The following is a 26100-nucleotide window of genomic DNA, read 5'->3' as shown; positions in this document are numbered from 1 at the left end:
TGTTTCCCAACCGCTAAGACTTAAATAATGTCAACATGATAACAAGTCATTTCTCTTTGTGTAATAGGGAACCCCCGGACCAATTGGTGTTCCAGGACCAGCAGGACCAAAAGGAGAGAGGGTAAAATAAGCATATTTTTAGGTTAATAGCTACAAAATAGAGGACTTTGGATAGTCTTCCTGAATGACGGGGCCGTGGGCAGTGTTTCACCGCTCATCACAGCCCAGCATCTCGCGCGCTCTATCCTTTGCTGCAGAGCGCCGCAAACAGGAGCGATGCTGGGCTGTGATGAGCGGTGAAACTCTGCACACAGCCCAATCACTCAGGGAGAGTGGGGTCGGCCTTGGTGATGTCAGATGTCACGTAGTGCAGGGGTCACGTGATGGGGATGAGCGCACTGCAATAGTGCTGCTCAGAGCCATGGTTGACTAAACAAGATATTTGAAAAAAGCCTTCATTATGATGTTTACATCAATGTGTGGCCACTATGCTGAGTAGTGAACCACCTTTTTAATAACTCCAGCATGCGATAATAGAAGTACCAGAGATCTAGCAAAGGGTACCTTTACATAGTTCATACAATGTGAAAAGAGGATCTTGCACCAAATTTTTCATGTTGAACTGGACACATATATAATAATGTCTGCAAAGCAGAATAAAAGTTGTTTTATTAATTTATTTATTTATTTTTAAATGTCACCTCTCCTTTGAATATTAGCAATCAAAGTATTTGACATCTAAGTAGTTCATTTTTGTTACGTCGAAGTAGATGTCATCACAGATTTCACTAGGAGCGTGTACTTATTCTCCCTATATAATGCTGACCAATCATAAGCAGGCAACAACTTTCAGGAGAAAGAACACACTAACACTGTAACTTAAAACAGGCTACTCCTGTGTGAGACTTATAATGACAGACAGCCTGATCTTATTCAGTTGTGCTGCCAGTCCCCCCAGAATTGACTGCTATGAGATGAAACCTTAAAAGGTGTTGCTAATCACAATCACGTCTGCTGTGCTCTTAACTTGTAATTACTCTGCAGTGAAATCAGGGCTGTCTGTCATTACGTGTCTCATACAGGAGTATCCTGTTCTGAGCTAGTGTTCTTCTTTTCCATGATTATTGCTGCCTACTTTTTATTAGTCAACATCATAAAGGGAGAAGAAGTACATGCCGCCAGTGAAAAGTATCTGATAACCCCCATATGGACTTAACAAAAACTAACTAAATTAGGTGTCAAATACTTTGATTGCTAACATCCATGCAACAGAGAGGGGAAATGTAGAATAAATCTTTATTCCGCTCTGCAGCCACTGTTACATTAGTGTCAAGTTCTACAGTAAAAATTTGGTGAACGGAATTCTTAAAGTGAGATAAATTTTTGTGAGAAGTTTCAAGATTTGTTATGAGTTATAGTAACCCTTTTGGGATCTGTACTGACTTCAATTTGAAAACTTTAACTACATTGGTCTAAAATTTTACTTTTTTTGATTCTGAGTGGGGAAGTAAATTACATCCTTGGTTCCTGATTTGTAACATTTCGGTGTACAGACCATTGAATTGTTAGAATATTGTTGGAAACTAACAATTTTATTTGCCCAAATGTTAGCACCTAAACGCATGGTTTTTATGTAAACCCCTCCCCCAACAAAACTGCTCGCTTCCTCTTTAACTAAAGGGACAGGGAGGGGGTAAGTGAATGAGTCAGACTACTGATTTGTAGTTGTTGCACTGAGTGTTTTAATGTATAGACTGCTGTTGATGGTGGATTCTTTCTGTAATTTGCTCCCATAGTGCCGCTGTCCAGCATCAAAGAAAGCCACTACACATAGAGAAACTTTACCCAGCACCAAAATGAGTGACAAAACTAAGAGCAATTTTTCAATGTGAAATACCTATGTTCAAGGGGATCTTCTTTTACCATGGAGACACCTATTTTGAAGATGGATGGGGTTGGCTTTTTCCATTGCTGGACAGTGGCGCCGTGGGAATGGATCAGGTTACCCTAAACCACCGATCTCCACTTGATAGACTCAAGTGTTGTACAAGAGTTTTAACCTGTGTAAAAGGAGGGACAGATTATACAAAGCCTGTGTATTTATTTTCCGATTGTAAATTATATTCTATAAACTAATTTTACAGGGCAATAAAGGAGATCCTGGTGTTACAGGACCAACTGGACCAGTGGGGCCACCTGTACGTATAGTAGCAGAATGACATATATGTATGGATTATATGTTTTCTGGTCCCCATCTTTGTCCTCAATGTATGAATCTGATCTTAAGCAGTCTAGTTTTGGCTCTTTTTCAGAAATAATGTGCCCTGTTTTATTATTTAAATGGGGTGACCCCTTGAAAATGTTTAGAAAATCCACTTTTGTAAGGGGTTGTCCACTGTTTTATTTTTTATAGCCTATCCTTAGGTCAGGTTGTAAAATATAAAAATAGATTGTGGAGTGCAACACCCAACACAACATACCCAATGAGCAGAAGTTATCTCTGGCTATTAGGTGTAGACGGTGAATGTGGCAGAACAGCACCACTTTGTACACCGTTTAATGGCTGCAGCTACTGCAGATCAGATCGTATTCTCTGTGCAGGGATGGGGTCATCAATATAGAGTAGTGTCTAGTGATGATGAGCACTATCATGCTCATGTGCTGGGTACTCATAACGAGTAGTTGGATGCTCAGATGTCCGCGACTCGAGCACACTAGTATAATGGAAGTCAATGGAGAACTCAAGTATTTTTCTGGGAAAATTGCTCAAGTATGTAATACAGCAATCCCAATGACAGTGTGTATAACAGCATTAAAATTAAATCCTTTATTATAAATAATCTAAAAAGAAGAACACAGTTCCTCTAATTCATATATCATCAGCTCACAAAGCCCTCACCATGTATATGTAACATGAGTGCCCAGGTAGCTTATAGGCAAATCATGCTGCATGTAGATAAACATGGTGGTGACCACTAGGTCAAAACAAATTAACAAAACCAACACAATAAACAAAACAAAAAGTGATTATGCCAAGGTCAACGGACAATGGTACAGTTTGATAGGTATATTCATTTTTTATGCTTATTTTTTCTAACAGAAAATGTTGTCAATTAACACCTGATACTGACAATGGTCAGATACCATAATTATTAACATATGTTAAGGCATATAAAAAGGAATGGTCTCACCAAATCCTTCCAAAAAAGGGGGGAAAGGCAGTCTCTCCTTCTGATTCCTGGGTTCAGTATGCTAGTCCAGCATTCACTCTCCCTATCCAACCAGGAGACCAAAAAATAACAAAGTTACCTGCCACCCCAAACTCCCGTCCTAACAAGGACGGTCCACATCTAAATTGCAAAGTTGGACCCCTAAGCTGGCCCTGTTGGTGTCCAGACGCGTTTCGTCCACATCGACTCTTCAGGGGACATAATGCTAGATATATACCAGGTCCTTATTGCCAGCCCTCACATGTCCTTTGACATCTGAGGCATGTGAGGGCTGGCAATAAGGACCTGGTATACATCTAGCATTATGTCCCCTGAAGAGTCGATGTGGACGAAACGCGTCTGGACACCAACAGGGTCAGCTTAGGGGTCCAACTTTGCAATTTAGATGTGGACCGTCCTTGTTAGGACGGGAGTTTGGGGTGGCAGGTAACTTTGTTATTTTTTGGTCTCCTGGTTGGATAGGGAGAGTGAATGCTGGACTAGCATACTGAACCCAGGAATCAGAAGGAGAGACTGCCTTTCCCCCCTTTTTTGGAAGGATTTGGTGAGATCATTCCTTTTTATATGCCTTAACATATGTTAATAATTATGGTATCTGACCATTGTCAGTATCAGGTGTTAATTGACAACATTTTCTGTTAAGCTGGGTTCACACTAAGCGACAGCGACAACGACGTCGCTGTTACGTCACCATTTTCGGTGACGTAACAGCGACCTTGTAAGTCGCTGTTATGATCGCTGCTTAGCTGTCAAACACAGCAGAAGCAGCGATCATAACGTCGCTGTGCTACATGTGCAGAGAGCAGGGAGCCGCGCTTAGCACTGGCTCCTTGCTCTCCTAGGTACAGTACACATCGGGTTAATTAACCCGATGTGTACTGCAGCCACATGTGCACAGAGCAGGAGCCGGCGCTGGCAGCAAGGGCGGAGGCTGGTAACGAAGGTAAATATCGGGTAACCAGGGAAAGGTGTTCCCTTGGTTACCCGATGTTTACGCTGGTTACAGCTTTCCGCAGCTGCCAGACGCCGGCTCCTGCTCCCTGCTCGCTTCATTTCGTCGCTCTCTCTCGCTGTCACACACAGCGATGTGTGTGTCACAGCGGGAGAGTGACGACCAAAATATGAAGCTGGACATTCAGCAACGACCGGCGACCTCACAGCAGGGGCCAGGTCGTTGCTGGATGTCACACACAGCGACAGCGACAGGACGTCGCTGCAACGTCACAGAAAATGGTGACGTAGCAGCGACGTCGTTGTCGTTGTCGCTGTGTGTGACACCAGCTTTAGGTATATTCATTTTTTATGCTTAGTTTTTCTATCAAACTGGACCATTGTCCGTTGACCTTGGCATAATCACTTTTTGTTTTGTTTATTGTGTTGGTTTTGTTAATTTGTTTTGACCTAGTGGCCACCACCATGTTTATCTAAAAGCAGCATGATTTGCCTATAAGCTACCTGGGCACTCATGTTACATATACATGGTGAGGGCTTTGTGAGCTGATGATATATGAATTAGAGGAACTGTGTTCTTCTTTTTAGATTATTTATAATAAAGGATTTAATTTTAATGCTGTTATACAAAAATGCTTAAGTACCCCGTTGACTTTCATTATACTCAGGTACTCGAGTCACACCCATCCAAGCATCTAACTGCGAGTTATGAGTACTGAGCACCTGAGCATGGTAGTGCTCACTCATCACTAGCAGTGGGCAACCCCAGTAATGTGTAGCATAGACAAACATAAATAAAGCTTCGGCCATATGAGTGATTTCCAATAGATTTAATGTCAGGTTTCCAACCTTTATGTATAAGGGCATACAGTTGATTTATTTCTTTTTCTTTTTTTATTTATGGGAAATTACCAAACATTTGTAAATCCCAAATATGCCCCCATTGTGTATATGACTGAAAGTCTAAATCCTTTTCTTTGCAGGGATCACCTGGTGAGAAGGGAAGCCGGGTAAGAAAGTTTTACTTTGAAATGCTCTTAATCTATTACTAATGCATTTCTAAATAAGGTGGAATGATTGTGGTATGACACGGCCTGACAACTCCAGTACACAACAAATACTTTCACTTACATACACTTACTCTAAATAATAGAAACAGAAAGGTTTTGTAGGCTTGTAATATAAATAAAACAGTACAAATTAGAAGTCAGTTGGCTTCTTATGAGCATGCGCACTACTCTTCTACACTTTGTTATTCCTTGATGTGAAACTGTTTGAGTAGTACACTTTATTGCTTCTTTCCTCATTTTTAATATTTTGCATGTTTATTAAATAGATCAATATTCCAGTTATCCTTCAGCTTGTTTCATATGCCAGCATACAGAGTGCTTTTATTATCATTCCACCTTAAATAACATGAAGAAAGCTGTCATCAAGGTTTTTATAGAATGAAATAGAATAAGAGATAAGCAATTCTTATCAAATGTATATTTTGTGTACTATGTCCAAGGACGCAGCAGGAGGGGGTGCCCGGGTAGTAATCACACACAGGTTGTAAGACACAATGCCCTTCTCCCACATAGGAGGACACTATTATTACAAATGGAACTTGGTAATCAGATGGTCCAATTAACAGTTTCCACATTATTACTCTGGATCTTGAGACCTCCAGCATTTTCTAAAACAAAGGGGCATAAGTTCTTTGCCATTTCAGCTATGATCCAGGCTACTTGATTTTCTTTGGTGAGGTGGGGTGAGACGTGCAGTGATTCAAAGTGGGAAAAAAAACCTTAAAGGCAACATATCATGTCATTTTGTGATATTAAATCGCCCCCAATGTGTTTTAAATGATGCAATGTGCATCACTAACATGGTTCTCTAAAAAGAAAGCAAAACAAAAAAACAACATATATTTATTTTAAAAAAAGACTTTATATGCTTAAGTGAATGCAGTCCAGAACTATTGTTTCAGTCATAGGGGTGGGCCTTTTGCTTGGTTCAGTCACTGTCAGTCATGGTTATTTTTAACGTAGTCACGCCCCCCACATTGTAATTAATTGCCATCACCGCATGTCCTTAACAACCACCACTTCGGCGATGTCAAGCTAGGCCCATTATGGTCACATGGTTGTGACATCACCACAGGTCCTTCACAACCACCACTTCGGCAATGTCGAGCTCTGCCCATTATGGTCACATGGTTGTGACATCACCACAGGTCCTTCACCACCACTTCTCCAGTTCTGAGCCTCACCCATTATGGTCACATTGTCACAGCTCCAGGGTGTTACATGTCTACTTGGCAATGCTGTGACAATAATGGGTGACGCTCAACAGTAGACAAGCAGGGGTTGTGACGGACCTGTGGTGATAGCAATCAATTACAATGTGGGGGGCGTGACTAAGTTCACAAAAGATCATGAATGTTAGTGACTGAACCAAGCAAAAGGACCACCCTTATGACTGAAACAAAGCATCCATACTGCATTCACCTAGGCATATAAAGTCTGTTTTAAGATAAATATGTGGAATTTTTTTTTAGAAAACCATGTTTGCGATGTATATTGCATGATTTAAAACACATTGTGGGCGGTTTAATATGAAAAAATTACATGACCGGTTCCCTTTAACTTTTCTTCTCCTTCACTATAGAAATGAGTGATGGTTTTAAGAACCAGATTTTCACTGATCAAAACTTCTGACGTAAGTTACAGAGGATGTTACATTTCACAACCACTGATCACTAGCATGGATCTAGTCCTGATAAATACATGTTATTTTGTTTCTTACTGTATGGAACTCATTAAAAAAATATTCCTTAAGGCTATGTGCGCACACAGCGTTTTTTTGACGCTGCGTTTTTGAGCGTTTTTGGCCAAAAAAAAGCACAAAAACGCACCCGCGGCAATAATACACTGGTAAAAAACGCATGCGTTTTTACCGCGTTTCGGTGCGTTTTTGGCTGCATGTTGCTTCATTTTTGATCACTGCGTTTTCCTGTGTTTTTCCAATGTATTGCATGGGTGAAAAACGCAGTAAAACGCAGGAAAGAATTGACATGTCCATTTTTGTTTTTTTAGCTGAAAAGCGCAGCTAAAAAAAAAAGTTGTGTGCGGACAGCAAAAATGAAAACTCATAGACTTTTCTGGGGAAGCAAAGTCATGCAGTTTTGAGTCCAAAAATGCACAAAACGCACCCGAAAAACGTGCAAAAACGCTGCAAAAAATGTTCAGTGCGCACATAGCCTAAGAGAAAATCAAATCAGAAATATGATAGAGGTGACATGGAGAATGGTCTCTGCCATGGACCTCCTGTAACATGGCGTGTCTTTTGCTCCATTGTACCCGGCCCTTCCAGATGTGGCTTTATTATTTTATGACAAAAGTTTGTCAAAGGTTTCTGAGGTTTTAACCTGCAACAATCTCCAATAGTCCATAAATATCTTCATGGCAGCTTTTTTACTAAGTATGCTCAACTTTTTTTTCTTTAATTTGTCTTGCTCTAAATTGTCCATTGAACAAGAATAAAACTTTTTCCGCACTTTTCATTTGGTTTCCTGTTAAATTACATAACAAAAAAAGTAGAAAATGTTTAGTATTTCTTTGGCATTCTGTGGTGACATTAATTCTGTGAGGTCAGATAAGGAACGTGTAATGAAACCATTGCTACATTCGGGAACACTGTGGTATGAGCACATAGCTGGGTTATTAGAAAAACCAAATGAAATGTGCCAACTTCGCACTTGTGAAATGCTGATTGCTACAGTTCCTTTTCTTCACTTTTATTGTGTGTGTATTTTCTTTGCTTTCCACAGGTTCACCTTTGTCCCCTTTATCCTTTTCCTTAACTTGTGCCTATTTACCTGGGTCTTTCCTCCAACCTCCTCTGTAGCCTGTTCCACTTTTCTCCTGGATTATCCTTTCTTTTTGAAGTGCTCTCTCCTTGGTTTTCATTCCCCCGCTTTTCACATCCTATATTCATTCTTCAAACCACACCTTACTATGCCTCACTGTAATTGCTTAATCATGTCCTAAATTACCTAATCTGTATTAAACAGACATTTAAGCTTCCTCCACAGTATAATAAACACAACAAATCAGTATAATAATTTATAAACTCTGTACTATGCCTCCTAACATTGCTAAATACATGAAATATGCAAGCAGTATGTCATCCAAATTGTCCCATTACCACCAGAATCATCATTTGTTGTCTGATTCACATCACACACTTGAAATTAGAAGCATTTTGGCTTAAAGGGAACCTGTCACCAGATTTTTCCCTATACAACAAAAATATCACCTTCTGCAGCTCCTCGGCTGCATTCTATGAAGGTGCGCCTTGTATCTGGCCCCCTTTTCAAACCGCAAAAACAACTTTATAAATATTACCTTTTCGTATGTAAATTTTTTAGTAGGGCCTAAAGTGCAGGCTATCTTTCTCCTTCGTTCCCCCCTCCTGCCGCTGTACGCTGTCCCCTGTGTTGATGTAAATTGATGACGATGGTCTCGTCATCCTCCATGCTGTGCCAAAGTCTCGCGCATGCGCCGTTATCATAGGCCACTATCACGGGCCTGAGAAGAAACTATCCCTCTCGTGCATCGGTGATGTATTTGCGCAGGCTCGATATTATGGGCAGGTACTAGGATGACGCTGGTGAGGTCATGCACAGCACCGCCCATAATCTCGTGCCTGAGCAAATACATCCCGGGCTTGCTCGGGGGATAATTTGTGCACAGGCCCGCGATAGTAGTCTACAATAACGGCACATGTGTGAGACTTCGGCACAGCGTGGAGGATGAAGGGACCGTCGTCATCAATTCAAAGCAACATAGGGGATGGCGTACAGCGGCAGGAGGGGGGAACGAAGGAGAAAGAGAGCCCGCCCTTTAGGCCCTACTAAAAAATTTACATACAAAAAGGTAATATTTATAAAGTTGTTTTTGCGGTCTGAAAACGTGGCCAGATACAAGGCTCACCTTCATAGAATGCAGTCGAGGAGCTGCAGAAGGTGGTAGCTTTAGTTGCATAGGAAAAAATCTGGTGACAGGTTTCCTTTAACTGCACTCAATGAAATGGTAAAAACTCAATTTGTATTATAAATCTGAACATGCCATGTTACATAAGGTGCCAATCCATGCTTTTTGTGCCATAGTACACTGGGACCACAGATTTGACCAGTTTCCCCTATGTTAGATCCATTGATTCTGTATGGTAACACAGATTACCAGTAGATTCTTACAGAACCAAATCTATGACAATATGAGAAAGAAAAACTGATTATGCCAGCATATAAAATAAATCCTAAAATAAAGCAGAGCTGATGTAAATCACTGCTTCTTTTATATTTGTCCTCTAAAATAGAACTTCACTTTTAAAGGAATTTCTCGGCAGATTTTAGCAATTTAATCTGAGAGCAGAATGAGGTAGGGACAGAGACCTTGATTGCACCGTTGTGTCGCTTACTAGGTTGCTTGTCGTAGTTTGAATATAATTAGGAAAAGATTATCATTAGAGGACTAGTTGTCTCATGCCATGAAGTCTTCCTGCTCTTAGCACCCCATGCCCCCACTACTATTTGGCAGCAGTGAAGACAGAAAACGGCCAATCAGTGGTGTAGGCGGGGTTATACACAGCTCAGTATTCAGCGGATTGGTAGATCTGAAATAGATAAAGCAGTTATTTTATCAAAACTGCAGCAAGTAGCTCAGTAATTCATACATCGCTTGAATCATTGTCACTGTCCCTACATCGTAGAGTTCTCAGATAAAATAGCAAAAACCTGCTGACAGATTCCCTTTAATCCTCCAGTGAATGAAATGTTAACTCATTCTAGAGTCCATTATTAAAAATACTTACTGAATATGTCATCACTGCTTTGTATTTGCCCAGTGTACTCTCACGTGTGGTTAATAAAAAGCGTTTAAACACTATTTCATTATGCTAACCACAATACATGAATCAGACTATAAGTGATCTGTTTTGCTCATACTAAATATATGTACAGTTAACTACCAAATTAATAGAAACACTAACATCAAGTCTTAAAACGGAACTTAGCAGCACTCAGAATGATGAAATTAGATAATGTCTCTACCATAAAAACGATTTTAGTGGGAGGGATGATACCCTTGTTTAATGCCAACAGTGGCATAAAAGAGGTTGTCCACTACTTACATGTGCTTCACAATAAATTAGAATATCATCAAAAAGATAATTTATTTCAGTAATTCAATACAAAAAGGGATACACATATATTATATAGAGTCATTACAGAGTGATCTATTTCAAGTGTTTATTTCTGTTAATGTTGATGACTATGGCTTACAGACAATAAGAACCCAAAGGTCATTATCTAACAAAATTAGAATAATTACAATTAAACACTTGCAACGGCTTCCTAAGCATTTAAAATGGTCCCTTAGTCTGCTTCAGTAGGCTACATAATCATAGGGAAAACTGCTGACTTGACAGAAGGCAGTGATTGACACACTCCACAAGGAGGGTAAGCTACAAAAGGTCATTGCTAAAGAAGCTGGCTGTTGACAGAGTGCCGTATCCAAGCATATTAATGGAAAGTTGAGTGGAAAGAAAAAGTGTTGTAGAAAAAGGTGCACAAGTAATCGGGATAACCACAGCTTTGATAGTATTGTTAAGAAATGGCCATTCAAAAATTTGGGGGAGTGGACTGCTGCTGGAGTCAGTGCTTCAAGAGCTACCACACACAGACATATCATGAGCTACAACTGTCGCATTCCTTGTGTCAAGCCACTCATGATCAATAGACAACGCCAGAAGCGTCTTACCTGGGCCATGAACATTAACAGAAATGAACACTTGAAATAGATCTATATAATGCCTCTATATAATTTATGTGTTTCCGTTTTTGTATTGAATTACTGAAATTAATTTTTTGATGATATTCCAATTTATTGAGATGCACCTGTAAACACTGATGATCCTTCCTAAGGTTAGGTCATCAATGTCTGACCGGCCTTGTTTCAACACCCAGCACCTCCGCTGATCAGCTGTGTTCAGGGCCGTTGGCAGCAACAGGCAGCCGGAAAATACTACTATCTAGAGCTGCCACGACTTCTGATAGTGGCAGTAGCCAGGTACTGCACATCTGACGCCTATTGATTTGATCAGCAGACAGAGTACTTCTGAAAGTGAGCATTTCCAGCCACTAGCTGCTGCCACCGCCACTGACAACAGCTCATCAGCAGGGGTGCGGTGTGTCAGACTCCGGCCGATCAGACATTGATGACCTATCCTAAGGACGGGTCATAAATGTTTAAGTAGTGGACAAGCTCTTTAAAGTTCCTCACTAAATAACAAACACTTCTGGTTTACTTTTGAAATATAGTAATACAATCTTTCTTAAAGGGAACATGACAGGAGATTCACATTGCCCAAACTATGGGTAGCATAAATTAGGTGTGTTTGTTTCATTCTGAAATGGTGTGGCATTTCATATTATGGGAAATTGGCCAGGGACTTTGTCTCGGGTGAATAGTCTGAGGCGAGTCCCCAATGGACAGGTCTCTCCCTATGTGGGTGTATATCTGGGAAACCCTTCAATCTAGGGGAAACACTGGCGACCTGACACAGAGAAGTCATCAAGTTGCATACTCCTCCGTTGGCTTTTAAAAAATGTTTCCACTGAAATGCTGTAGCATTTAAACATAAAAGATAAACATGAATGACTGCAATAATTTCACCATTGGTTTGGGAAGCTTGAGAATAATTTAAACATAGTTCAGACAGCATGGATCTGCTGTTAGGTTCCCTTTGAAGATGTATGTCACCAGTTTGTGCTGCCCTTTCTGAGGACAGCACAAAACTCATAACACAGACCCCAGTTATAGTGTTGTAAGTCTTAAAATCGTCATCAAAATTGACAACGTAAAAATCACCAAATTTCACATTGCATGTTGCATCGCACAAATGCTAGATTTCAACCTTAGCAAAAGGTAAAATCTGCGGGGAAGATCTTCACCACAAATTGACAGTCAGCGAACAACAAATCCGAAGCATCTATTTATTCATGTTGCATATTTTCTATGCAGACTGTGAAGATTTTATAAAATCTCACCTACAAAATCCTGGTCCTGTAATGTGCAAGAGATTTTTGGCCTAGATAGCCAGATACTGCTTTTTTGGCTGCATTTCTCTTGCTGAGGAATTCCTCCCATTAGACATCTGTGCTGAGAAGTCCTTGTATTCATGAAGTGTAGCTATCTTAAGGCCGGAGTCACACTTGCTAGTGACTCATGCGTGACTCGCATGAGTCTCGCATCACAAAAGCATCTCAGCTGCCTAGAAATACATGCAGCCGACCCGCTCCTGTCAGGAGAACGGCAGACTGTGCCGGGTGATGTGAGACTTTTGCGAATCACGCATGAGTCACTCACAAGTGTGACTCCGGCCTAACCTGAAGCCTCCATTGCTAAATGACAGATTTTTACCATTTATATCATAAAGAAAAGTGTTAGTCAATAGTGTGAGATCCGGGTGAGATTCAGGTTCCCTTTAAGTCCATCGAGTTCATCCCATGGGCCAACATAGAAAATGTTGAAAGAGGACCTGTGAGGTGGTGAGACTCCACTTTGTTGCTAAAGATCAGGATGTGACCCATGTCAGTAAATTTCATAGTTTACTCATTTAAATACACATATTTAGTACAGTATTTTCTTTTTTCAACTGAAAAAAAAGACCACTTTAATATCACCGATATACTCCTAGCTCCAGCCTAATAGTCTACAAATCAGGCCACTAATCTTCCTGTGCCATCAATTCTTGATGGACAATAGAATCCAACAATGGGAGAGTTAATAGCTTGATGAACTAATAAATCACACATCAAACCTGTTTTTACAATGTGTAATGTGGCTGTAACTTTCAATTTCGCTTTGTTTTGGTTATTTTGGTAGTTAACTGTACATAGTTTCCTATGGTGTATTTTTACCATATGTGATGATGCAATGAGAATGACACAGTCTTCCACCGATCCACACTAATAGGATAGTAGTCAGATAGTTTATCAATATAATACATTAGACGGTATATACTTTTCACCTCACCCCATTTGAATGATGATAAATACATATTCACATTCATATAAAAAGCAAAACAAAAACACAAGTATTAGATCTCTATTATTTTATAAAATAGATTATATTTTAGTCTAAATGTATTGTACAGAGTTCTATAAAAACAACTTTGAAGTGGATGATCCTATAAATCATGACATCTCTTGTTGAACTTAATTATTATTTGCAGGGGGAAAGGGGGAAGAAAGGCTCTAGGGGGCCTAAAGGGGATAAGGGAGACCAAGGAGCGCCTGGATTAGATGCACCCTGCCCATTGGTATGTTTGATTTTTACAATGTATTTTATATAGGATTTGAGGATGGGAAGAACAAAGGATGGATTGTAAATTACTGTATTTGCTTGGTTAATTGTATATAACGTTTTATGTCCTGTAAACAGTATAACTCCTTCCAGGTATCATGAAGATCTTTGCCGCAACTACTTAATGATTCTTCCCTTCCTCAATACTGGTACACCAGGTGGCATTATATCCAGAAGTGGCAAAGCTGCTGGACACAACAATTGGATTTAATACTTGTCCAGGTGTCAGTCCATTAAATATTTTAACCGATTTTCCAGCATTCACAAGAGGGTAAATGTCCGACCATGAACTTCTACGTCATATTGGAGAAGTTTCAACTAAATAGAAGGTCTTATGTGTATTCTTATCAATGGCTGAGCATCTCGTCTTCCAAGTGGGAAAACCCAAATTTATTTCAGTGCATTAAATCCCAGTTTGGTGTCCTACAGCTTTGCATTCATTCAACCTGCTGCTATCAAATTACAAGTTTATGACATCTTATGGAATAATAAAAATAGTTTCTATGAACAGGGACATCGAGGTATAAAAGGAGAAATTGGTGAACCGGGGATGCCAGGGCTGAATGGGCTGGATGCCCCTTGCCCATTGGTATGGTTTTAACAACCCTTTTTCCTGCATGCTGCATACTGTCCTTTATATAATGTCCTTTGCATGGTTACATGTATCACCTCCTTCACTTAATCCAGCAGCCTTGTTCTGATTCTCATTATTATGATTCTTGATTAATAATACTGATAACTAATAAAGTGGAAATCTTCTATATAGGGAGACACCAGGCAAATTTGTAGAAAGACTTACCTGAGTCATTTAACATACCAATATCATTAATTTATTAATTTCCAAATGTAAGTTTTCTGTGCACTACAGATGCTTACATCACAGACAAAAAACTGATAAATATTAATTAGCTGTACAGGGCAATATGCCAAAACCACGGGCTCATCTGTGCCATCACTTCCTGCTCTGCAGCTTTTGGCTGATGTTGCACTTAACTGACTTCCTGCTCTGCAGCTATTGGCTGTTGTTACACCTCACTGACTTCCTGTTTTGCAGCCATTGGCCGAAGTTGCACCTCACTGACTTCCTGTTTTGCAGCTATTCGCTGCAGATGCATCTTACACTCCATCCCATACATTCACACTGCATGTAATTCATCTAATAGAGAGAACTCTTTTGGATTTTATATAATTTTCTCTGCATACAAAAATAAGAAGGGATGCTGATAAGTCTTTGGCGTTGTCATTTTTTTTGTTCCTATGGTAACGAATGTTACATCACATAAAAGCCTTACGTGTCTAATATATGTTTTCAAAATTTTGTGTTTGTTGCTTATGGCAACAGCGTTCTATGCATGCAGGAAAACAAAATGTCGGAGTCTAATGCAATATTCACAGCAACTGAGAGCAGAGGAGTGATACAATTCCTGTTTCTGCAAGGAAAGTCCGTGAAAGATATTCATGGTGATATGTCGCAGACATTGGGGGATCATTGGCCTTCATATTCCACAGTTAAGAACTGGGTTGCCAAATTTATTACAGGCCACTTCAGCACCCATGATGAGGAACATCCTGGACGATCGAGAATGGTTGTTGTTCCAGAGAGTGTCGATGCTGTGCACAACCTCATACTGGAAAATTGATGAATTTCAGCTAAAACAATAGCAGACATCATGGGGATTTCCCATGAACGTGTTTGTGTCATTGTCCATGAACATTTGGACATGAGGAAGCTATCTGCAAAGTAGGTCCCCAAATGTTTGACAACAGATCAGAGAAGCATGCGAGTGAAAACTTCCCGATCCATTTGTCAGCGTTTCCGGACTGATAACAACTTCCTTGACTGTCTGGTCACTATGGATGAGACCTGGATTTATTTGTACGACCCTGAAAACAAGGAGCAGTCAAAAGAGTGGAGGCACAGTGGTTCTCCTCATACAAAGAAGTTCAGGGTGCAAAAGTCAGCCACTAAGGTGATGGCGTCTGTGGTCTGAGATAAGGAGGGTGTGCTGCTAGTGGACTACCTTCAAAAGGGTTCTACCATAAATGGAAGGTATTGGACTTTTGGACCAATTGAAGGCAGCTCTAAAGGCCAAAAGGCACGGCAAGCTGTCCAAAGGAATCTTGTTCCTGCAAAACAACGCCTCCGCTCACACTTCACAAGTGACCACTGCAAACCTGGCAGAGCTGGGCTTGCAACTGGTTGACCACCCACCTTATTCACCAAATCTCTCCCTCCCACTATCATCTGTTTCCAAACCTGAAGAAACATCACAAGAATATCAAATTTCGCAACTGAAATCCTTCTTTTTGCTAAACTTACAGAACTTGGAATACCGATGTAAAAAGTGTGTGGACATCATTGGAGAGTATGTGAATATAAAGTTTCATAATCCTATCTTGTTTCTTTTTGGGTGAAGCCAAAGACTTATTAGCAGCCCCTCGTATAGGGAGTATGCACGAAAGAATGTCTGTGAGGATCCTTTCCAGCCAATGTATGAAGATCATTTAGGCTAGTTTCACACATCCGGCATTTCTCCGGATTGACGGATCCGGCACACTCCAGTACAGTGTAATACTGTACAATGGCATCGCTGCAACCTCCGGTCACATGCTCCGGTCACGACAGCATGTGACCAGAGGTTGCCGCGATGCCATTGTACTGTATTACACTGTACTGGTGTGTGCCGGATCCGGCAATCCGGCGAAATGCCGGATGTGTGAAACTAGCCTAACTGAGAGATTTTGGCATCTTGTCCTGTACATCTCATTCACATTGAGATGTTTTGTTAATGCTTGGGATACCTGTGTTCAGGACTCCTTTGAATCTTGCATTTAGTGACCAGAGATTTAGAATTAAGGAATTTGGTGTATTAAATGATCTTAGTAGCTAATTTTTCCTAGATGTGAAAATTTTCCAAAACTTTCTCTTTTTATCTATAAATATACAATACAACTAATCACATCTCTATTTCTAATCATGACTAATTTTTCTTTTATTTTTCCTGGAAAGTTTTATTTTTTTCATTTGAACATAAAGGCTCAATAGTTTATGCAGAAAAAACAAATTTTCCTCAAAACTGTGGTTGATTTACTAGAGCCGACTGAATTGTTAAACAGCCACAAATTATTACAAACTGGGATCGTTTGTTCCGATTCCTAGCTGCGTACGTACATGTAAAATGTGGCAGAGCTCAATGCAAAAGAGCAATGAATATATTTGTAGCCCAATCTAATAATATGAGACTACATCATCAGCTACAATACATTAAAAAATAAGACGGAGATACATACTTTATATGTATGTTTCCCCTTGTTTGTTTTCCTAATGAGCACTTTCTAGATTCTCCCTTCTGACAAATTTAACAATATCAACTTTCCCTTTTTCCTGATACTACTTTCATATAACCAAAGTCTAGAAAGCAAATTATTCTTGTTCCTTAGTGGTCACTTTTGTGTGGTAAAAGTGTATTTTTTGGCATACAAACTATAGATTAAACTACAGATGTTTCCATCCTTAAGATCCTCTTCCAATATGTACAAGTGCATCTCCATAAATTAGAATATCATCAAAGTTAATTTATTTCAGTAATTCAATGCAAAAAGGATACCACATATATTATATAGAGTCATTACAAATAGGGATCTATTTCAAGTGTTTATTTCCGTTAATGTTGATGATTATGGCTTACAGCCAATGAAAACTCAAAAGTCATTATCTCAGAGAATTAGAATAAATACTATAAAACACTTGCAAAGGCTTCCTAAGCATTTAAAATGGTCCCTTAGTCTGGTTCAGTAGGCTACACAATCATGGGGAAGACTGCTGATTTGACAGATGTTCAGAAGGCAGTCATTGACACACTCCACAAGGAGGTTAAGCCCCAAAAGGTCATTGATAAAGAAGCTGGCTGTTCAGAGTGCTGTATCCAAGTATATTACTGGAAGGTTGAGTGGAAGGGAAACGTATGGTAGAAAAAGGTGCACAAGCAACTGAGATAACCTCAGACTTGATAGGGTTTTTAAGAAAAGGTCATTCAAAAATTTGGGGGAGGTTCACAAAGAGTGGACTGCTGCTGGAACCAGTGCTTCAAGAGCCACCACACACAGACGTATCCAGGACATGGGCTAATATTGTCAGATTCCCTGTGTCAAGCCACTCATGGCCAATAGACAACGCCAGAAGCGTCTTACCTGGGCCAAGGAGAAAAAGAACTGGACTGTTGCTCAGTGGTCCAAGGTGTTGTTTTCAGATGAAAGTAAATTTTGCATTTCTAAATCAAGATCCCAGAGTCTGGAGGAAGAGGCCACAATCCAAGCTGCTTGATGTCTAATGTGAAGTTTCCACAATCAGTGATGGTTTGTGTAGCCATGTCATCTGCTGGTGTAGGACCACTGTGTTTTATTAAGTCAGTGCAGTCGTCTACCAGGATATTTTAGAGCATTTCATACTTCCCTCTGCTGACAAGCTTTTTGGAGATGAAAAGCTCATTTTCCAGCAGGACTTGGCACCTGTCCACACTGCCGAAATTACCAATACCTGGTTTAATAACCACAGTACCACTGTGCTTGTTTGGCCATAAAACTCGCCTAACCTAAACCCCATAGAGAATCTATGGGATATTGTCAACAGGAAGATGAGAGACACCAGACCCAACAATTCAGACGAGCTGAAGGCTGCTATCAAAGCAACCTGGCCTTCCATAACACCTCAGCAGTGCCACAGGCTGATCGCCTCCATGCCACGCTGCATTGATGCAGTAATTCATGCAAAAGAGCCCCAACCAAGTATTGAGTGCATTTACAGTACAGACTTTTCAGTAGGCGACAATATTTCTGAGTTTAAAATAATTTTTTTCAGTTGGTCTTATATAATAGTCTAATTGTCTGAGATAATGACTTTTGGGTTTTTATTGGCTGTAAGCCATAATCATCAACATTAACAGAAATAAACACTTGAAATAGATCCCACTGTGTGTAATGACTCTCTTATAATATATGTGTTTCCCTTTATGTATTGAATTAATAAAATTAATTAACTTTTTGATGATATTCTTATTTATTGAGATGCACTTGTAGTAGGTGTAATAATAATAATAATAATATTAGCAAATATCTTCAATTACAAATGTAGTATAGTCCTCCTTATACAGCCATGTCTCTTACCTCATGTGCAGGGCATTGCAGTTTAGGTATCCATGGTTATGACCACTCATACACTGACAGTAAGTTGCTTACTGTAATGTCCTGCACATGAGGTAAGTAAGAGACAGCTATATCAGAACTATACTACATTTCTAATTGGAGGTATTTGCTAATATGATTAATATTACACTTGCTATATATTGGGATAGGATCTTGGAGATAAGAAATACCCCTATAAGTTAACATATATATGCTATTTAACATTGGAGCCCCTGAATGTTTAAGTGGTCAAGAGATGGAATTCGTCACTGGCAGCTGCCACAACTATTGAGTAGAAAACTGCATATGTTTAACATATGCATTCTGCCTAAGAAGGGAGTCTATCGGTGCAAGATGCCATTTATCAGACACACTGGTTGGTATGGTGGGGGAAAAAAGTATTTAGTCAGCCACCAATTGTGCAAGTTCTCCCACTTAAAAAGATAAGATTTGCCTGTAATTGACATCATAGGTAGACCTTAACTATGCGAGACAGAATGAGAAAATAAATCCAGAAAATCTCCTTGTCTGATTTGTCAAGATTTTATTTGCAAATTATGGTGGAAAATAAGTATTTGGTCAATAACAAAAGTTCATCTCAATATTTTGTTGTATATCCTTTGTTGGCAATGACAGAGGACAAAAATTTTCTGTAAGTCTTCATAAGGTTGGCACACACTGTTGGTGGTATTTTGGCTCATTCCTTCATGCAGATCACCTCTAGAGCAGTGATGTTTTGGGCCTGTCGCTGGGGGCAACATGGACTTTCAACTCCCTCCACAGGTTTTTAATGGGGTTGATATCTGGAGACTGGCTAGGCCCCTCCAGGACCTTCATTTGCTTCTTACAAAGCCACTCCTTCATTGCCCTGGCTGTATGCTTGGGATCATTAACATGCTGAAAGACCCAGCCACGTTTCATCTTTAATGTCCTTGCTGATGGAAGGAGGTTTGCACTCAAAATCTCACAACACATGGCCTCATTCATTCTTTCATGTACATGGATCAGTTGTCCTGGTCCTTTTACAGAGAAACAGCCTCAAAGCATGATGTTGCCACCCCCATGCTTCACAGTGGGTATGGTGTTCTTTGGATGCAACTCAGCATTCTGTCTCCTCCAAACACGACGAGTTGTGTTTCTTCCAAACAGTTCTACTTTGGTTTCATCAGACCATATGACATTCTCCTAATTCTCTTCTAGATAATCCAAATGCTCTTTAGAAAACTTCAGACAGGCCCGAACATGTACTGGCTTAATCAGGGGAACACGTCTGGCACTGCTGGAGCTGAGTCCCTGGCGGCGTAGTGAGTGACTGATAGTGCCCTTTGTTACGGTGGTCTCAGCTCTATGCAGGTCATTCACTAGGTCTCCCCATGTGGTTCTCGGATTTTTGCGCACCGTTCTTGTGATCATTTTGACCCCACGGGATGAGATTTTGTGTGGAGCCCTAGATCAAGGGAGATTATCAGTGGTCTTGTATATCTTCCATTATTTTATTATTGCTCCCACAGTTGATTTCATCTCACCTAGCTGCTTGCCTGTTGCAGATTCAGTCTTCCCAGCCTGGTGCAATTTTGTTTTTGGTGTCCATCGACAGCTCTTTGGTCTTCACCATAGTGGAGTTTGGAGTGTGACTGTTTGAGGTTGTGGACAGGTGTCTTTTATACTGATAACAAGTTCAAACAGGTGCCATTACTACAGGTAATGAGTGGAGGACAGAGGAGCCTCTTAAAGAAGAAATTACAGGTATGTGAGAGCCAGAAATCTTGCATGTTTTTAGTTGACTAAATACTTATTTTCCACCATAATTTGCAAAAGAAAAATATTGCCAAATCAGACAAGGTGATTTTCTGGATTTGTTTTTTCATTTTTTTTTTCTCATAGTTGTTGTCTACCTATGATGTCAATTACAGGCCTCTCTCATCTTTTTAAGAGGGAGAACTTGCACAATTGGTGGCTGACTAAATACTTTTTTCCCCACTGTATATTGATGACCTAACTAGGATAAGTTACAAAGTGTACACCAATAATTTAAAATTCTCCATTAGTGTTTTCCAGCTTTGATAACATTGCTTCATTATAGCAGTGAAGGCTTATACAGATACATGCCTTTACATGGTTATATATTATATTTATAAGTATGTGATTTGCATAGTTCTGGCCACTTTCCTACTTGATATATACGACTTCACTCAATTCACTTGCATTGAGCAAGTCTGTGCACATCTAGTTGGCATGTGACCGCATGCAAGCAATTTGCATACTTGTGCTCACACATCCGCCACTTCCGGCACTGGCACCAGACAATCCTCCCAACACAGGAGTGCATGCGATGTGAGGATTCACAAGTCTGCAGTCACATAGAGTTAGGGTGCCGTCACACTTTAGCGACGCAGCAGCGATCCCACCAGCGATCTGACCTGGTCAGGATCGCTGCTGCATCGCTACATGGTCGCTGGTGAGCTGTCAAACAGGCAGATCTCACCAGTGACCAGCCCCCAGCTAGCAGCGACGTGCAAGCGACGCTGCGCTTGCACGGAGCCGGCGTCTGGAAGCTGCGGACACTGGTAACTAAAGTAAACATTGGGTATGGTTACCCGATGTTTACCTTAGTTACTAGCGCACACCGCTTAGCTTAGTGTGTGCAGGAAGCAGCAGCTGGCACCGGCAGTGTGAGAGCTGCGGAGGCTGGTAACGAAGGTAAATATCGGGTAACCACCTTGGTTACCCGATGTTTACCTTGGTTACAGCTTACCGCAGGCTGTCAGACGCCGGCTCCTTCTCCCTGCACATTCAGGATTGTTGCTCTCTCGCTGTCACACACAGCGATGTGTGCTTATCAGTGGGATTGCAACAATAAAAAAATGAACCAGGGCTCTGTGAAGCAGGGGCCAGATCGCTGCTCAGTGTCACACACAGCGAGATCGCTAATGAGGTCACAAAAAACATGACTCAGCAGCGATCTCAGTAGCGATCTCGCTGTGTGTGAAGTACCCCTTACACATAGAGTGACTGGAGACCTGTACCCTAAGGCAGGACAATACCTTTAAATATTCATCCAAGAGCAAAGAAGAACATTGATTTCTTAATCTCTATCTACTTAGTTATTGTCTTACTGAATTTAAAAAGGACGTATCGTTTGTGTGTGATTTAGAATCAATGAACCAATCAGTTGAAGGCGGCCTCTATTTATATAGTGTTGTTCATGTCATAAAATGTTCTATTCTAAGAAGGTTGGAGAAGATAGAACTACTAGAGAACTGTCTGTGCATGATTCTTGTTCTGCATCTGTAAGAGGAAAAATGAAACTGCAAACAATCGCAAGAAGCTTTTTGCATGAGCAATTCCTGCCTCGGTACAAAAAAATGAAAATCGGCACATTCTGCTTTTTGGAAATAGAATACAATGAAACATTACAAATTATACACATTAAAGTATATGTTAGAGTGTCTTGTCATTAGACACTTTAAAAAAGAACATCTATAGGATACTGTACTTGGGAAGACTGGTGCCCTTTCAGCTGCGCATAGTTTAGAGTCTTCCATATCAGGTTCTGGGTCCTGTATATTGGATACTCTTATTCTATAAGTTTCACCTTTTATGATATCATTTTTCAATGCTCTCCTGTCTTAAGAAATGTGGCACTTTAATGACGATCTGACATGTAGAAAACACTTCCATTCTGCATAACGTAATTTTGGAGCAGATTTTCTTACAATTCTGCTATATGCTGTTCATCAGTTATTCCTCACAAATATTAATAGACAATAATGGACAGCAAATGCGCAACTGGACCTTTACATTCCACTACTCAATAGCAAAACTTCCCTACACAGTCTGGCAGTTTTGACATTGATTAATCAAGTGGACACCCTCCCAATCCCCCCCCAGCTGGTATCACCCAGTTATTATTATTATTATTATTATTATTATTATAGCACCATCAATTCCATGGCGCTTTACATGTGAAAGGGGTATACATAATAAGGACAAGTACCATAATCATAAACAGTACAAGACACAGACAGGTACAGGAAAAGAGAGGTCCCTGCCCGCGAGGGCTTACAATCTACAAGAGATAGGTGAGGATACAGTATGTGAGGGTAGAGCTGGTTGTGCGGCGCTATATCAGACTGAGGGTTACGGCAGGTTGTAGGCTTGTCGGAAGAGGTGGCTCTTCAGGTTCCTTTTGAAGCTTGTCAAGGTAGGCGAGAGTCTGATGTGTTGTGGCAGAGCATTCCAGAGTATGGGGGAGGCACGGGAGAAATCTTGGATGTGATGGTGGAAAGAGGAGATGAGAGGGGAGTAGAGAAAGAGATCTTGTGAGGATCGAAGGTCACGTGCAGGTAAGTAGCGGGGACTAGGTCAGAGATGTAGGGAGGAGACAGGTTATGGATGGCTTGTAGGGCATGGTTAGAGTTTTGAACTGGAGTCGTTGGGCAATGGGAAGCCAGTGAAGGAAATTGGCAGAGAGGAGAGGTCGGGGAGTAGCGGGGGGGTGGGGGGGGGCAGGTGGATTTGCTGGGCAGCATAGCTTAGAATAGATTGTAGGGGTGAGAGACTGTTAGAAGGGAGGCCACAGAGCAGGAGGTTGCAATAATCCAGGCGGGAGATAATAAGGGCATGTAGTAGGGTTTTTGCAGCTTCTTAGGAAAGGAATGTACGGATCCAGGAAATATTTTTGAGTTGGAGGCGGCAGGAGGTGAAGAGGGCTTGGATGTGTGGCTTGAAAGAGAGATTAGAGTCTAGGATTACTCCCAGGCAGCGAGCACGTGGCACTGGGGAAAGTGAGCAGCCATTGACATTGATGGATATGTCAGGTGGGGGAGTTGAGTGAGGAGGAGGAAAGACAATGAATTCTGTTTTGTCCATGTTCAGTTTTAAGAATCAAGCCGAGAAAAAGGATGAAATAGCAGACAGACATTGTGGGATTCTGGTTAGTAGGGAGGTGATGTCAGGTCCAGAGAGGTAGATCTGCGTATCATCAGCGTAGAGATGATACTGAAAGCCGTGGGACTCTATGAGCTGTCCCAGGCCGAAGGTGTAGATGGAGAACAGTTGTAAATCTATTCATAAATTTCTAGGAGGAATAGCAACATGGCAACAGCACAATGGAAAATTGTAAGAAAATATGTCCTAGTATTGTTTTTTTTTATAAAAAATACAAATAGTTACTAAAATAGACTTTGCAGGAAACAATACAGATCAGACTTTTACCCATCTATTGCTTTAGACACCAAAAATTGAGTTTAAGCTCCATAGAAAAGTGTGTAGCTTATCAGAAAGTGTTCAAGACTTAAAGGGAACCTGTCAGCAGAAATTTCGTAATAAACCTAAAAGATTCCCCCTCTGCAGCTCCTGTGCTGCATTCTAGCAAGGTTCCTGTTGCTATTCTGCCCCCTTTGAGAACTAAATAAATAGTTTATAAAGTCTTACTTTTCGTATGCAAATCTTTTTTTCTGTACACGGGGGCGGGCTCTCTTGCGTCCGTTATTTTCCCTCCTGCCGCTGTACGCTGTCCCCCATCGCTCATTTCCATACTGAGGACACCGCCCAGTGCTCCCGAGGTCTCGCGCATGTGCCGTGCCACTCTCGCGGTACTATGCACTGTGCACAGTGTGACCGCTGGTGACGTGATTGCGCAGGCGTGAGATTATGGGCGGCGCTATGATTGTCATCAGCAAGTACCCGCCCATAATCTCGTGCCCGCGCTTTCCCCTCTGCCTCCACCGTTCTGCGCAAGCGCTGGCCAGATGAACCCACGTCACCTCTTACCCATGTTTCCCTGGAGCAGGAAATAGATGGGAGAAGCAGAGCACACCACCGATCAACAGGGTTCATCTGGTTAGCGCTTGCGCAGAACGGTGGAGGCAGAGGGGAAAGCGCAAGCACGAGATTATGGGCGGGTACTTGCTGATGACCATCACAGCGCCACCCATAATCTCACACCTGCGCAATCACGTCACCAGCGGTCACACTGTGCACAGTGCAAAGTACCGTGAGAGTGGTACGGCGCATGCACGAGACCTCGGGAGTACTGGGCAGTGTCCTCAGTATGGAAATGAGCGATGGGGGACGGCGTACAGCGGCAGTAGGCAGAACTACGGACGCAAGAGAGCCCGCCCCCGTGGACAGAAAAAACGATTTGCATACAAAAAGTAAGACTTTATAAACTATTTATTTAGTTCTCAAAGGGGGCAGAATAGCAACAGGAACCCTGCTAGAATGCAGCACAGGAGCTGCAGAGGGGGGAATCTTTTTGGTTTATTACGAAATTTCTGCTGACAGGTTCCCTTTAAAATGTGACACTGTGCACTAGTGATGAGCGAGCACTACCATGCTTGGGTGCTCAGTACTTGTTAAGAGCAGATGGGCGCCACTCAAGTACCCGCGTGTAATGAAAGTCAATGGGGGACTCAAGCATTTTTCTGGGAAATGCAAGGACAGATAGTTTTTGAAGAGAATGTCACAATTCTCTTCCGTGTAAAATGAAAACTTCATAGCTGAAAGGGCAGAATTATGTGATAATTTAGACTGAAAATCAGCTTCTGAAGTCTTACCTGCCACCATTTCTCCAGCCACGTGCAAAAAGCTTTTAGCAAATGATGTACCTGTAATTGTGATGCTGGGTACGAGTAAGACCCCTCAATGCTCGGCATTGCTGCTAGCTCTGTCTGCAGAGTCCTATTTTAAAAACATTAAGAAAACGGATGTAATACAGCAAACCATAAAAATTAGCAATGTTGTAGGATATGTGGATTGTATTTTGCTGCATGTTTTTACTTACCTCAAGGTCATTTACATACCTAATAATAAGAAATGGTTTGTATTCATAGGGAGATGATGGTCTACCAGTTCAAGGCTGCTGGAATAAGGTAATATTAATAAGACAATGCTCGGGCAGTATCTGATCATATTTAAGTGGATGTTCTCCTTTAAACATCATTTTACGGTTGAGTCATAATCTACATAAAATGTTAAACTTTGTGCCACATTGCCTCATCATGAATGGGTCCGGAGTACTATCGTGTATTTACAATCCTTGCCCATATTGTGTAGAAATTGCTGAACTTTTCCACTATATAGGTCAGCACATAAAACTGATCTGATGGGACGCAGGGTCTTATCTGTCATCATTCATATACAGTCATATACAGTTGAAACCAGAAGTTTACATATACTATCTAAAAAGACACATCTGCAGGTTTTTCTCACTATCTGACGTGAAATCAGAATAAACCTTTCCTGTTTTAGGTCAATTAGAATCCAAAATTATTTATATTTCCCAAATGCCAGAATAATGAGAGAGAGAATGTTTTAAGACA

At 40.9% G+C, this 26100-nt stretch overlaps 1 protein-coding gene across 1 annotated transcript in view; it reads left to right on the top strand.

The window, feature by feature from the left end:
* Window positions 1-26100, top strand: part of LOC142310953 (uncharacterized) — a 246321-nt gene that overhangs the window by 211379 nt on the left and 8842 nt on the right. Inside the window, exons 33-37 of the mRNA XM_075348828.1 lie at window positions 68-121; window positions 2145-2198; window positions 5165-5191; window positions 14106-14183; window positions 25612-25650. Coding sequence (XP_075204943.1) covers window positions 68-121; window positions 2145-2198; window positions 5165-5191; window positions 14106-14183; window positions 25612-25650 — 252 coding nt within the window. The remainder of the gene's footprint in view (window positions 1-67; window positions 122-2144; window positions 2199-5164; window positions 5192-14105; window positions 14184-25611; window positions 25651-26100) is intronic.

This window comes from Anomaloglossus baeobatrachus, chromosome 5 (assembly GCF_048569485.1).
Source record: "Anomaloglossus baeobatrachus isolate aAnoBae1 chromosome 5, aAnoBae1.hap1, whole genome shotgun sequence".
In the NCBI taxonomy this organism is placed as follows: Eukaryota; Metazoa; Chordata; class Amphibia; order Anura; family Aromobatidae; genus Anomaloglossus; species Anomaloglossus baeobatrachus.
This window is presented reverse-complemented; position numbering and strand designations above follow the sequence as displayed.